At 41.8% G+C, this 15,612-nt stretch overlaps 1 protein-coding gene across 2 annotated transcripts in view; it reads right to left on the bottom strand.

The window, feature by feature from the left end:
• Positions 1-15,612, bottom strand: part of SMC5 (structural maintenance of chromosomes 5) — a 61,749-nt gene that overhangs the window by 25,476 nt on the left and 20,661 nt on the right. For both annotated transcript variants that reach the window (XM_048931285.1, XM_048931286.1), the window contains exons 8-13: positions 13,112-13,183; positions 12,042-12,297; positions 10,665-10,819; positions 2,880-2,993; positions 1,343-1,437; positions 577-709 (exon numbers count right to left, since the gene is read on the bottom strand). In XM_048931285.1, coding sequence (XP_048787242.1) covers positions 577-709; positions 1,343-1,437; positions 2,880-2,993; positions 10,665-10,819; positions 12,042-12,297; positions 13,112-13,183 — 825 coding nt within the window. The remainder of the gene's footprint in view (positions 1-576; positions 710-1,342; positions 1,438-2,879; positions 2,994-10,664; positions 10,820-12,041; positions 12,298-13,111; positions 13,184-15,612) is intronic.

Genomic DNA, 15,612 nt, shown 5'->3' with positions numbered 1-15,612 from the left:
TGTTCTCAGCTCAAGGAAGTGCTCTTCTACTTAGAGAGTTCATTCATTGTAAAAAGGTACAAAACAGATATCAAGTACGGACTAAAGCTGAAAATAGTCATGTATGTTACCTATTATAATCCACCAACGATAAGCTTGGAAGACTACATGAAAGAGTAAAGTAGGGAAATGATTCTCTGTTGGAACTCTTAGCCTGTATCTAAGAATTCAAAAGCTTTTTATGATATTCATCGTTATCAATTTTATCTGAAATTATAAACCAGTAGTGGCCATAATCTGAACATCTGATGTAGAAAAATCATGAAGCAGCTTCCTAATCATTGCTTTAAACATTTCATGGGGGAGGGTGACTTGAATGGGACCCAGGTGAAACTCATTTAACTTTATGGAAAGTCGTAAGTGGACTGGATTTGTTATGTCTTGCAGCATGTTTGTGTAACACAAACCACTCTCACTTCTGAACTCCAAATAGAAAGAAAACCCATTTTTTCTGTTCTCTCCACATCATCTTGCCAAACAATTTCAGAAGTAAGTCTGTAGTTGACAGCGGTTTTTGTGCTATTCAGTACATCTCACCCTTTCAATCATGTTTCTGGTCTTCTCAGTTCCCACAGGGACTTCATGAACATGATACTGGGAGCAAAGGTAGCTCATCACAGGAAGAGGAGCATCAAACAACTCTCGTAAATATGAGAAAAATCCATATCGGCTGAAGAAGGGAAAGAAAAAGAAAAAAAGCAAGCATCACAAAATCTGGAAAACAAGTAAGGTGAAGTCAGTGAAGGGTCAGAAAAGTCCCACTAACCCTGAACTGAACTGGTAAGAATTCAATTTGCATGGAAAATACCAAGATCACAGAACAACAGAATGGCTTCAGATGGAAGGGTCGTTAACGATCACCCATTTCCAGCCACGTTATCTGGGGCAGGGCCACCATCTGCCATATCAGGCTACCTGGGGCTCATCCAACCTGGCCTTGACCACCTCCAGGAATGGGACCATCCACAGGTTTTCTGGGCTACTGGCTCCACAGCCTTCACTAAAGACTTTCCTCATAACATCTAACTGAAATCTCCCTTCTTTTACTTTAGAACTGTTCCCTTTTGTTCTATTACTATTAGACAGTCTAAAAAGTCATTCCCCGTTTTTTTATAAGCTCTCTTTATAAACTGAATGAAGGCTGCAAAAAAAGCCTGAATAACGGCTACAATAAGGTCTCCCCAGAACTTGGCGGAACAAGCCAAGCTTCCTCAGCCTTTCTTCGTAAGAGAAGGTAATACATAGCAAATACATGGAAACATTACATTTAGAACCTTTCCCACCAAAATAATCTGATACGTACTGTAATTCTTCAATAGGTGTTGAAGGTAAGGTTTCAGCACACGATTTATCAGGTGCACACACAGCATTCACTCTCAGTTTCTGACGATCACGCAACTAAACACAGATTATATTACTTAGTCAAAACAAGCAGAAAAAATTACTATATGAAGATCATGTATTATTCTGAAGAATTCTGACTTATTTTAAAGTAACTGACTAATTTTAAACTGATTTAACTTATGGAAGAGCCCACAAAAATCTACTCTTCTTCAGGCAGGACTGAAATCTCCAAAAGCTTATCTCTGTACACAGAAATACAATGCATTAGTAATAAAAGAACTGTTCAAATTTTAGAGCAAGGTGCTCAATCTTAATAGCTAAGCTGGGTGCCAATCTGTACAGATGTAATAAGAAGCCCTCTCTTCCTGGCTCCATTTTGCACGTACATCCATTTTGCACAGACAATGGCAGATAACAGGCATAAGGCTGTAAAAAGCTTCTCATCTTAATGGAACAGAGAAGATTGAGTACACACATGAAAGACCAGCTCAGCTGGTTAAAGTAACCCAGAACCTCAAATAACAACTCACTTATGTAAAAATGACTAGCTTCTGAGAAGGATGTATATGCCTTCAAAAATTGCTAAATTGTTTATCATTAATCAAAGTACTCTAAGGAGAGCAGCTGAGAAGCACTATGATAGTTAATGTCCTGTCCTGTGGTTTTTTTCTATTTCATCTGGCTCTCAATGGGAGCAATTACCCCACCACTCCAGGAATGAGCAGCATTAGGAAAATAATTAGCCTGATTTGTTACTTGGACCATTGCCTTCTCAAGAAAGATGTACTCTCTCCCATTTCGTCAAGAGGCACTAGAAATCCTTGGTACTGCATTAGCAGCATTCTGCTCTTTCCATTTCCTTGCACTAAGTACTTTTTCCCCCTCCTCAATGATTACAACCTTGTCAAAGAAGACAAAAGCTTTTTCTAGCAATAAATATTTTCCTAGCACTCCTGCAACCCTCCACCTGGCCCAGGCTTTGAAAAATATTACTTATTACTTACTCTAGACAGAAGTCTTTGAACACTCCGTTTAAGCTTTTCTACTGATCTAACCAAACAAAAAACAATAAATACAGACATCATCCCTCTACTAATTTGAGAAGTGTATAATCAAACAAAGTTTATGTTATGTTTTGACAGTTTCCAGACAGAAGTCTGTTGAAAAAGGACCTTAACTGAAGAGCTGCTGCAACCAGCAGAAAAAGTAGATGGATTTTACTATCCAACATGGTACACAGAGGAAAGCTGACATATTTTCCGCTACAGGCTCCAGATCCTGAATTTAATCATGCTGGGAAACAGATATGGAGTTTCATGCCTCTCCTTTCTTCACGCTCCAGACTAGCCGAAGTGTCCAGATGTCTTCAAGGGTATGTCAAGCAAAAAAAACCACATTGCTGCTTTATGTAGCTACAACTAAAATGGTAGTAAACTCCAAAGTACGTGGCTACTAAATCAATATTTTATCAGTTTTTAAAATTAATGCCTACTTGCCTCCACAAGAAACAGTTCCATATCTTCTTGACTCTCAAAAACGAAAGCCTTCATGTCATTGGTTGAAATGTGATTTTCAACATATTTGGCATGCTTATTGTCTTTGACATTGATCTGCTCATATGAAAAAAAAAAGGAAAAGGTAATAATGAGATGATTTAACACAATTAACAATCCTTCCCCTGCACCCTATAGTCAGATGATATCCAACAGTTATGATTGTTAATGAAAATAAAGTCAACATTTAAACATATGTCTTCTAAGGCATACTCCCAATCTTTATGCAGCCAGCTCTCTCTGGAGGGAATCTACACTACACCAAATGCACAGGCAGTGGAGGCAGGAATGGTAATCTGTGAAGATTATAAGGATGCTGCTAGGCTGTGTAGGGCATGGTGTCCAGAAAGTCAAGGCCCAACTGGAACTAAACTTGACAAGGGGATCAAAGAAGTATAGGAAAGGCTTCTATATGTAATTCAACTGGAAAAGGAAAGTCCAGGAGGTCATACCTCCCTCATGTGTAATAAAGGCAGGCTTTTAACAACAAACAAGGAGAAACTTTAGTCTTCACTATAAACTGCTCTAAACACAGTCCTTGAGTAGATTCAGGTTCAGGAGATAGGAACTAGGGAAGAAAAGTCCCTCCCACTACAAGCAAAGATCAGGTTCGTGATCACCTGGGGAACCTGAACATCTGTAAGTCTATGGGTCCTGATGAGATGCATCCCAGAGTCCTGAGTGAACTGGTTGACACAGACACCAAGCCAAACTTAATGATACCTGAAAAAGTCATGGCAGTCAGAGGAAGTTCCCAGAAAAAAGGCAGTATCACACCCATTTTTAAAAAGGTTAGGAAGAATGACTCAGGGAACTACCAACCTCTTAGCCTCTCCTCTATGCTGGGGAAGATCATGCAGAGGATCCTCCTGGAAGCTATGCTAAGGCATATGGAAGAGACTGAGGCAATATGGGACAATCAGCATGACTTCACCAAGGGTAAGTGCTGCCTGACCAACCTTGTGGCTTTCAATGATGGCATAACTGCATCAGCAAGCAAGGGAAGAGACACTTGGATTTCAACAAGGCCTTTGGCACAGTCCCCAACAACATCCTTCTCTTCGAATAGGAAAGATGGATTTGATGGATGGTTTGATGGACAAGGAATTGGGTGCATAATCATACCCAGAGGATAGTGGTCAATGGCTCAATGTCCAAATGAACATCGGTGACAAGTGGTGTCCCTGTCAGTACAGGGTGTCAGTACAGGGACTAATGAATTTTAATATCCTCATCAATGACATTGACAGTGGAATCAAGTTTGTAGACGACAGCAAAATGTGTGGTGCAGTCGACAGGTCCAAGGGACAGGATGCCACCCAGAGAGAGCTAATCAGGCTGAGCAATGGGCCCCGGTGAACTTCATAAGGTTCAACAAATCCAAGTGCAAAGGCTTGGCAGCTAGGTTGTGGCAACTCCCACTATCAGTTAAGGGACAAAAGAACATAGCACAGCTCTGCCAAAAAGGATGTGGGGGTACCAGTGGATGGCAATATGTATGAGACAGCAACATGCCCAGAAGCCAACTGTATCCTGGGCTGCATCAAAAGAAGCACAGTCAGCAGGTCAAGGGAGATGATTCTGCCCTTTTATGCTAACAAGACCTCACCTGGATTACAAACTGAATCCAGATGTGGAGTACAGGAGAGATAACCTGTTACAGAGTGTCCAGAGGAGACACACAGAAATGCACAAGAGATGGACCACCTTCCCACTGAGAAGAGGCTGAGAGAGTCGGGGCTGTTCAGTCTGGAGAAGAGGTGGCTCCAGAGAAACCCAATAGCAGCCTTTCAGCATCTGAAGTCTAAAAGGTGGCCTATAAGAAAGAAGTGGACAAGCTTTTTAGCAGAGCCTGCTGTAAGAGGACAGGGGGAAATTATGTCAAATTAAAAGACCAAAAATTTGGATTGGATCAGGAAGAAAGGTCTAACAGTACAGACGGCGAGACTCTGGAACAGGCTGCCAGAGAGGTGGTTCAACAAGACCAAGTGCTCAGTTCTGTTCTTTGGCCACAACAACCCCAGGCAACACTACAGGTTTTGGGTAGAGTAGCTGGAAGACAGTGTTGAGGAAAAAGAACTGGGAGTGTTCATGCTGAACATGAGCCATCACTGTGCTTAGGTGACCAAGAAGGTCAATGGCGTCCTGGCTTGTATCAGAAATAGGGGTCATCTCTCTCTGCTCAGCTCTAGTGAGGCCACACCCCAAATACTGTGTTCTGTTTCAGGCCCCCCACTGACAAAAAAGGGTTAGAAGGGTTGTAAGGAGGATCCGGGGAACTACAGGCCTGTTAACCTGACCTCAGTGCCAGGGAAGGTTATGGAGCAGACTGTCTTGAGGGAGATCATGTGACATGTGTGGGACAAGCAGAGAATCAGGCCTAGCCAGCATGAGTTCATGAAGGGCAGGTCCTGCTTGACCAAACTGATCTCCTTCTATGATCTAGTTCTACAATCTACTCATCTGGTAGACGAGGGAAAGGCTGTTGATATAATCTACCTAGACTTCAGCAAAGCCATTGGCACTGTCTCCCACAGCATTCTCCTGCAGAAGCTGGCAGCCCGTGGCTTGGACAGATACGCTCTTGGCTGGATTAGGAAATGGCTGGAAGGCTGGGCCCAGAAAGTGGTGGTGAATGGAGCTAAATCCAGCTGGTGACCGGTGACAAGTGGTGTTCCACAGGGGTTGGTGCTGGGGCCTGTCCTCTTCAATATCTTTATTGATGACCTGGAAGAGGGCATTGAGTGCACCCTCAGTAGGTTTGCAGATGACAACAAGTTGGCTGGAAGTGTGGATTTGCCTGGGGGTAGCGAGGCCCTACAGAGGAATCTGGACAGGCTGGATGGCTGGGCTGAAGCCAGTGGGATGAGGTTCAACAAGGCCAAATGCCGGGTCCTGCGCTTTGGCCACAACAACCCCAGGCAACACTACAAGCGTGGGGCAGAATGGGAAGACTGTGTAGAGTAAATGGACCTGGGGGTATTGATTGATGCTCGGCTGAACATGAGCCAGCAGTATGCCTGGGTGGCCAGGAAGGCCAATGGCATCCTGAACCGCATCAGAAACGGCTTTGCCAGCAGGAATGGGGAAGTGACTGTGCCCCTGTACTCAGCTCCGGTAGCGGCCTCACTCTGATGGTGAGGCCACACATTGAGTACTGTGTCCAGTTGTGGGCCCCTCACTGCAAGAAAGACATTGAGGCACTGGAGTGGGTTCAAAGAAGGGCAACAGAGCTGGTGAGGGCTCTGGAGCACAGTCCTTATGAGGAGAGGCTGAAGGAGCTAGGATTGTTCAGTCTGGAGAAGAGGCAGCTCAGGGGACACCTTATTGCTCTCCATAACTACCTGAAGAGAGGTTGTAGTGAGCTGGGGATTGGTCTCTTCTCTCATGTAACTGGTGACAAGAGTAGAGGGAATGGCTTCACACTGCGCCAGGGGAGATTTAGGCTGGATGTTAGGAAATACTATTTTTCTAAAGGAGTGGTCAGGCACTGGAATGGGCTGCCCAGGGAGGTAGTGGAGTCACCGACCCTGGAGATGTTCAAGGAATGTTTGGATTTTGTGTTGAGTGATATGGTTTAGTGAGAACTATTAGTGATTGGTGGATGGTTGGACTGGATGATTTTGTAGGTCTTTGCCAATCTTGGTGTTTCTGTGATTCTGTGAAGAAAGACATCGAGGCCCTGAAGCGTGTCCAGAAAAGGGCAACAAATCTGAAGAGAGGTCTGGAGAACAAGTTTTAAAAGGAATGACTGAGGGAACTGGGATTGTTTAGTCTGGAGAAGAGGAGGCTTGGAGAGACCTCATTGTTCTACAACTTTCTGAAAAGAGGTTGTGGTGAGCAGGTGGTCAGTCTGTTCTCCTGCATAACTAGTGACAGGACTACAGAGAATGGCCTCAAGTTGCACCAGAGGAAATTTGAACTGGATATTAGGGAAAATTTCTTCTACAAAAGAGTGGTCAGGTGCTCCAACAGCCTGCCCGAGAAAGGTAGTTGAGCCACTGTCCCTGGAGGTGTTCAAGAAACATTCAGAAGTGGTGCTAAGGATATGGTTTAGTGGGAAAGGATGGTAGGTGGACGGTTGGATGAGATGATCTAGGTCTTTTCCAACCTTGGTGATTCTATGTGGTGGATGTCTTATCTCTGGAGACATTCCAAAGGTCAGGCTGGATCAGGCTTTCAGCAACTTGATCTAACTGTAGATATCCCTATTCATTGCGGGGGGAGTTGGACCAGACGACGTTTATGGGTGCCTTCCAACTTAAACAATTATATGATTCATTGAAACACTGGCCTGGCAAAGAGCACACTCAGGACCCTGGAATTCAGAAGAGCAAAATTCTACCTGCTTAAGGAATTACTGGATGGGATCCCCTGGGAAACTCATCAGGACAAAGGAACAGAACAGAGCTGGCAGCTACTTAAGGATACTTTTTTGACAGCACAAGAACTTTCCATATCCCAGCATAAGAAATCAAGTAAGGGAGGCAGGAAACCAACTAACCAAGGACCTGATGGTTAAACTGAGGTACAAAGAGGAAACATACAGGCAGTATAAGCATGGATAAGCAGCCTAAAAAGGATACAGGGATGTGGTCCAGACACATAGAGATAGAATTAGGAAAGTCAAGGCAAGATTGAACTGAACTTGGCAAGAGATGTGAAAACAAAAAAGGATTCTACAGGTATGTTGGTCAGAAGAGGCAGGCCAAGGAGAGTGTACCTTCTCTGATATACGAGAAGGGAGAATTACCTTCAGCAGGCATGGATGAAGACCAACGTACTGAAGTTCTTTTCCTTGCCCTTTTTTGGTAATTAGCCTTCCCATGTCTCTCATGTCCCCAAAACCTCTAACTGGGGCTGGCAGAGCAAGATTCCTCCCACTCTCAGAGAAGAACAAGTTCAAGACCACATCGTACACACTGTACAATCCTGTAGGACATGCATCCCAAGATATTGACACTGTCTCCCACAGTATCCCTCTAGTGAAGCTCAGGAATTGTGGGATAGGTATGTGGACAGTTTCACACAAGAGGGAAGAACTTCTCTACTTAGATTGTGACAGAGCACTGGAACAAGCTGCCCAGAGAAGTTGTGGAGTCTCCCTTTCTGGAAAGATTCAAAACCCACCAGGAAGCTTTTCTGTGCAACCTACGGTAGGAGACCTGCTTAAGAGGTGAGTTGGACTTGATTTCCAGAAGTCTCTTCCGACCCTGTGAAGGAACTAGTATACATGGTTGCCAAGCCACTCTCCATCAAATCTGAGAAAGCATAGCTGTCAGAGTTAGTCCATGGTGATTGGAAAATGAGAAACATCACTCCCATATTAAAGAGAGAAAGAAAGACTCAAGTAACTACATATCAGTGAGCCTGGGAAGATAATAGAACAAATCTTCCTGAAAAGAATAATGAGACAAATGCAAGAAGAGGAGATGATCCAACACAGCCAGCACAGCTTCATCAAGGACAGATGATGTGCCTCACCAATCTAGTGGCAGCTTTCAATGGTAGGATAATGGCATCAATGAAGTCAACTGATGTCACCTTCCTGGACTTCTGCAATGCCTTTGACACAGTCCTACACCACATCCTTATCTCTAAATCAGAAAGACATGGATTTTAAGGCTTGACTTTTAGGCAGATAAGGAATTAGTCCAATGGGTGCAGCCATAAGGTTGTAGTCAAATGGCTCCACATCCAGGTTGAAGCTGGCCACAAATGGTATCCCTCAGGGGTCTGTCTTGAGACCGGTGCTCTTAAACACCTTAATCAGGGACCTAGACAGTGGAATCAAGTGCACTCTCAGCAAGATTGCAGACAACACTAAGCTGACTGGTGCAGCTGCTATAACAGAAGGAAGCAGTGCAGCCTGCTACAACAGAAAGAAGCAGTGCCATCCACAGGGAACTGGACAAGCTTGAAAAATGGGCTCATGTCAAACTAACCAGGTTCAACCAGGCTGGCTTGAGGTGCTTCAACTGGGTCATAATCATCTCAGATACGTGTACAGACTAGGAGAAGAACTCACTGAAAGCAGCCCTGTAGAGAAGAATTTGGGGGGTTCTGGCAGACAAAAAGCTGGACATGAGCCAGTAGTGTGCACTTGCAGGCCCAAAGACCAACTGAATTCTTGGATGAATCAAAGGCCAGTAGCGCAAGACGTGATTCTCCCCTTTTGTTCTGCCCTCATGAGGCTCCACCCATAGCAGCATCCTGGTATGGGGCCCCCAGTACAAGACAGACGTGGACTTGGTGGAACAGGTCCAGAGGAAGGCCACGAACACAATCAGAGGGCAGGAGCACCTCCCCTACTAAAGAAAGGCTGAAGGTATCTGGGCTTGTTCAGCCTGGGGAGAAACCTCCAGGGATACCTCATTGTGACCTTCCAGCACCAAAAGTGAGGTTATAAAATAGAGAGAATGACATTTCACATGGCCCGATAGTGATGGGACAAAAGGGAACAGTCTTAAACTAAAAGAAGGGAGACTTTAGGTTAGATGTTAGAAGGAAGTTTTTTACTCAGAGTGGAATAGGCTTCCCACAGAGAGGATGTGGACACCCCATCCCTGTAGGTACTCAAGGGCACAGAGGGAAGCTTTTTATAGTATTAACATTTCATTCAGGTATAATTCTGCAGTAACTCACGAGTATTTAGACATTAAATCTTTAATAAATGAAGACAAAAATCACAGAGAATTACATAATTAAGTTTAAGACAGAATCACACAGAACCACACAACTTAATAATCTCAATATGGCCACAGGCTGGGCAACATATCAGCAGTTCAAAAACTAGACTATATAGACAGATGAGTCTATACCATATCACAGAACACACATTCAGACATTACCAGATGTTAAACAGGTTAACAAGGCCATGAAGTAAAAGTAAGGGTCATGTAATTATGTTACTTGCAAAAATAATGTGACAAGACCTTACTGAAAGAATCTGAAGATCAGGCATCAACGAGAGGGAATTACTGTGATTTTTCTTATTTTCTACTAAGTAAAAACCATTTTGAACACCTTTACTGCATGCAAAAAGCAGAAGAACTGGCATACAAATATTCACAATTCAATACTCTCAGACTGTAACAATATACTACTAAAATAAGTTGGGAATTCAGAAACAGAGGTGAAGAATGCACTGGGTTTCCTCATCTTCTTGACATTTCAAGAAATTCAAGATTGCTGATAAACAGGTGAGGGAATGCAGAAGAAAACCATTAGGATCTTTCAAAACTTAGTCCTTCCATTTTTATCTAACACCACATCTGTCAAAATGACACACTAGGAGTAGATACTTCCTCTGCCTGTAGCTAGTTTTGAAAGACAATATGAACAGCTTAAGAGTGCGATGTTACATTTCAACACTTGCTGAGCAGATTGTTCCATAAAATGACTACTACTATACTTTTAAAGATGACACTGAGATCTAAGTATTTGAATGTACACTGGAAGAAATCTGCAGTGGGAATCTTAGAAGAGGATCTCTTATTGGGGGGTAAGAGGAAAGGAATCAACTCACGCTACTCAAAAGTTGAGTATTATTAAATTGCAGAGTGAAAAGTACAAGTAGTTCATAATATTAGTGTACACTGGATGTAACTGGCACTTTAAGGCATTTTGAAAGTTCTGAAGTCATTCTTAAAGACTTTCCAGGATAAATAAATAGAAATTGTATAAATTAAACATGAATAGTTTAGTGAAATACACAAATTTTCTTACTGTAAGCATCATAGGTTCACAAACTTCTTTTTTGAACTTGTTTTTGTTCTTTCTTAGCCACATAAGAGCAGAGTGCGTGTCTCGGAATCTCCTTTGAAGAGCCTCTTCCTTCATTTTAATTATATTATTAAGTTGTCCAATGCGATCAATTATTCCTGTAATTTAAAACAGCTCTTAAACAGAGTCCATAGCAAGTACACATTACAATTAGTATTATCCAATACTTATTGACTATGTAACTACAGCAATAAGGCTGTTAGGAAATTATGAGAAATAAAAGTTTATCTTCCCACTAATTCTAAAGGAATCTGAAGAATTACTCAAGCTTACATTCTAGAATAAAACGACTTCTTCAAAGCATAAGGCAATGTGTGGTAGCACACTATTTAGTTGAAGAACACAGGAATTCAGCTCCTGGCTCCACAAGGACCACTCAAAATTCAAACCTTATGTCTGAGTGCTTATCAAACTCCAGTAGGTTCAGTACCATAACCACTTCCCTGCAGAGCCTCTTCCAGTGCCTGATGGTGAAGAACCTTCTTCTAATACTCTGCTCTGATCGTCTCATGATAGTGCTTTGTGCTATTCCCTTGGGTCCTGTCACTGTCACCAGAAAGAAGAAATCCGTGTATGCCCCTCAAATCCCCTCGTAAGGAAGCTGCAGGCTGCCATAAGGCCTTCCCTCAGTCTCCTCTTCTCTGGGCTAAACAAACCAAGTGACCTTCATGACTCTTCATACATCTTGCCTTCTAGATCCTTCGTCATCTTTGTAACATTTATTTGGGCACTAATAATTTTATGTCCTTAATGCTTTACCTTCATATTTAGAAACAGTAATACTGGAAAGAGGCAATGGGACTAACAACATGAAATTTCTGAATATTATTTCATGTTTGCAGAGAAATGAATGTGTCACAGTAGACTAAGAAAGCATTTGCTACTGATAAAAAAAGAGATTAAATGCCTTCTATACCCCTTGAAGTAAAATATATAGTCTCTCTTTCCCTACGCAATTTGAAAGGAGTTTACTATTATTAAGATTAGTCCAAGTTTGTCTAAAAAGGACAAGCCAGCATATATACTGTCAAATATATAATTTTAAGCATAATTTTTACCATATCCTCAAAGCAAACTTTTTTCATCTTGCAAGTACATACCCTCACTGACAAATATCCACTTGTTCTTCCTAATTTTAAAAAAATTTCTGTTACTTTTAATAAATCAGACAAGAGGACTAATCGTGCAATGCGTTCTACAATGAAGGCTTAGTGTAACATCTCAAATTACTACAGCAGAACAATAAGCAGATTTTAAAGTCTTTAAAATCCCTAAAATACATCATAAGAAAAAAAAAAAAAAAACCAGCATATCACTTACTTTCATTTTCCCTCTCTTGGTTTCTTTTCTCTGTTGTTACATCACCAATATCACTGTCAATATTTGCCCTTTCTTCCTGTACATGTTTCAGCTCATTGTTAACAGTATCAATTTGTGGCTGAAGATTCTCACAGTCTGTCACTGTATTAAGCTCATTGTTCCATTCATCTATCATCTTATAAGCGTTTAGTATTTTCTTTTTTCTGTCCGCTTCTTCATCTTTTTTCATCCTGAGAGCTTGATTAATTTCTGAAATCTAAGAATTTTGAATATTTTCAACATTAAGGGAATTCAGTATACAAATATGACAAACAGTATGACAAATAACTCACCTACCAGTGAGATAGTTATTAAATGCAGATGTAACCACACATTTAAACTGTAAGAATACATTCTAGTTCCAGTAGCCCTATGGCAGTTTAAAAGCTGATAAGATTTTATTAATACATGGAAATACTTGAGCAAAGCTAAAATAAAAACTTTTAATAATTTTTTTAAAGTCTCTTTAATTCTACACAAATGGAAGTTTAAAGCATAACACCCTCCTTAACATATCTAGAGTGATAGATATTACTAAGCCTAGATAGCATAAAGCCTACAGCATGAAACTTGAACTACAATGTGCAACTTGAACTACACAGTCGATGCCTGAGCACTTAAATGAAGAATAGTAATTCCCCTTTACAAAAGATCTTTGCTTCCCCTTGATGTACTTAGTTAAAGAGAGAATAACCCTAGACTCTCACAATGTATACTTGAGGGACTGTTTAATGCTGTGTGCACTACTGTATTACAGAGTCTGTAGCTTCTCAAGAATAACCTGTAATGCATATATAAACATATATACAATCCATTCTGAAAGTTTTTAGATTGAACTGACTTTATGTAGCATACACCTGTTAAACAGTTACAAATACTGACTAATAGATGTCTGATTCTCAGATGTGTTTTACTGCTATATTTAAGGACTAGCATTCTACCTGAATACAGCACGTACCATAGCCACTAATGAATTAATAAATAAGCAAAAAAACCACCACAATTACGGTGACAAACATCAAGACTCTTACTTGCTTATCTTTCATCTCCAGTGCATCTTGCTTTTCTTTATATTTTTGAGAAACATCTTTGATTTCATCAGCCTGCATAGAAGATATTTAAATTAGATAGTAATAAAAAAGTAGAATGCTTAATTATGTATAAATACAATATTCTTTTAAATTTGATTCATTTTTGAAAACAGAACTACAAGTGAATGTATATGACTGAGAAAGGCAAACTCACCAGTTTCTTATTCTAACTTATATCTGAAACATCTACATTTTCAGCATTTTGTACAGAACTGAGTATTGGCATATAATCCGTTCCTAACTATGCAGAATCTGATACAATCTACAAATTCAGGCATGACAGAAGAAGCCTCTCAACCTAAAAAATTCCACCTTTGACTTAAAAAGTGTAACATTCGATTTAGAAAAAGAGTCCAGTTCTTGCTGTTTAAGGATGTGACTTTATCAAGGAAAGTTTATACTTTGAACCAAATCTTAAAAGAGCAGGAAAGGCTTCAGTTACAAGCTCAGGACAGCCAAAACAGTTTGTCAAAGTCATCCTGACTCTGAAGTCCACCATATTAATGATATAGCCTACAAAACCAGCATTACAAATTGCTGACTAATGGACAGGACAAGACAAAACAGTTGTAAGGGACCCAAAACTATTGTCAAGTACAAGTGCCTTACCACTTCAGAGCTAAGCAGAAGTTAAAGGAAGTTAAGGAGGACATTATTCAAACACCCTCATTGCAGACTGACAGGCCTGGGGCATCAATCACCTTTTCAGGAAGCCCATTCTAAAGTTTGACCACTCTCATGGTAAAGAGACATTTTCCTAATGTCTAATTCAAATCTCTCCTGGCACAGCTTTGTGTCATTCCTGTGCATCCTATCTCCAAGGAATTCCCAGGGGCAGAGCCTGGCACCTTCCCCTGCTTCTCCCATTTAGGCAGCTGCAGCAAGTCATGATGTCACCGATGCCACCTTTCAGCTTCCTCTTCTCAAGACTGGACACCTGAATTCATTATAGGTCATGCCTTCCAGGTCTTTTACCAGCTTTGATGTCCTCCGGAGGCTTTTAAGGACCTTTTTTACATTACAGAGCCCAGAACTGGACACAGTACCTCAAAGTGAGGCCACATCCATGCAGCAGAATCATCTCTTTTAACCAGCTGGCAATGCTGTGTTTAAGGCACCCCAAAATGTGTTTTGCTTTCTTGACTATAAGGCTACACTACTGACTCATGTCAGCACAGATGCCCTTCTGCTGGGTTGCCCTCCAGACACTTACGTACTTCTGTCTGGCACACTCTAATCCAGGTGCTCCAATCTGCTCTAAAGGATGCCATAAATGACAGTACCCAAGACTTTACTAAAATACTGCAAGATTACAGTCACTCCCTGTAAGAGATTATTTTTTTATGTCATTGTCTCAAAGCTTGCTGGGGACACATGAACAAGTCCAGGCAAGTCCTGAGCAAAGGTTGTGAAATCCTTTCTCTGGAGAACTTTGATGGACAAGTCCTGGGCAAGGGCTGTGAAATCCTTTGTCTGGGGGACACAGATGGACAAGGCCAGGGGCAAGGAGAGGGAGATGAGCTGCAGCTAAATAGCTGTGAAGTGCTCCTTAGTGTGGACCTATCTCAGGATGATGGGCCATCTCAGGGGGTACTCAATGACTCCTGCTCAAGGCCCACCCTTGTCACGTATGCAGGAGAACAAGGAGGATAAAAGAGGAACTGAAAACCATGAGGATAGGATTTCTGACCACAGATTCCTTATGAAGAAGAACAGAGGATTACTGACTATCAGATTCCTCATGAAGTGATGCCTGCATGTTGACATACTCCCCCGGGCCTGGTGCCTGAGCGCTGCTGCTTCCTCTAGGATTGGCTCAGCGACTGCCTTCGCTACTTGCCTGCTGCTCCCTCCTCCCCCCCCCCCATCTCATCTCCCTCCTATAAATTGGATCGAGACACTCCCATCCTTTCATTCACTAGCCGGACGATGTTACTATAGGGGGGATCAAATTTTTAAGCCAGGACTTTCCCTTCATGAGCCTAGGCTGACTACATCTGATAATTACTTTGTTATTTAAGTGCCTTTTAATGGCACTCCACAGCTTCACCAGGTGCAAACGTTAGACAAACAAACAGTTTCCTAGATCTATTTATGTAGTAAATGGGTATAGCTTCCAGTCAGAGGGAACCTCCCCAGATTCCTAAGAATCCTCTGGTAAATCATTGAGGGAGGTCCAGCTACAACTTCCACTAACTCCACCCGTACTCTGGAGTGAATTCTGTCAGGTGCTGATGAAGGCACCACTGTCACCAGAGCATTAGAACAATTTAGGTTAGTAGAAACGTCTGGAAGTCATCTAGCCAGGATGGTATTATTTCATCAGGTTATTAAGACACTTGCCTGAGTCCTGAAAGCCTCCAGTGATAGACCCCATTACTTCTTTGGACAATCTCTTTCAGTATTAAAAAGCCCACGTGGTAATTACACTCTTAATACCT

This window comes from Lagopus muta, chromosome Z, assembly GCF_023343835.1.
Source record: "Lagopus muta isolate bLagMut1 chromosome Z, bLagMut1 primary, whole genome shotgun sequence".
Lineage (NCBI taxonomy): Eukaryota > Metazoa > Chordata > Aves > Galliformes > Phasianidae > Lagopus > Lagopus muta.
The sequence above is the reverse complement of the archived record's forward strand: the minus strand, read 5'-3'. Positions and strand labels throughout refer to the sequence as shown.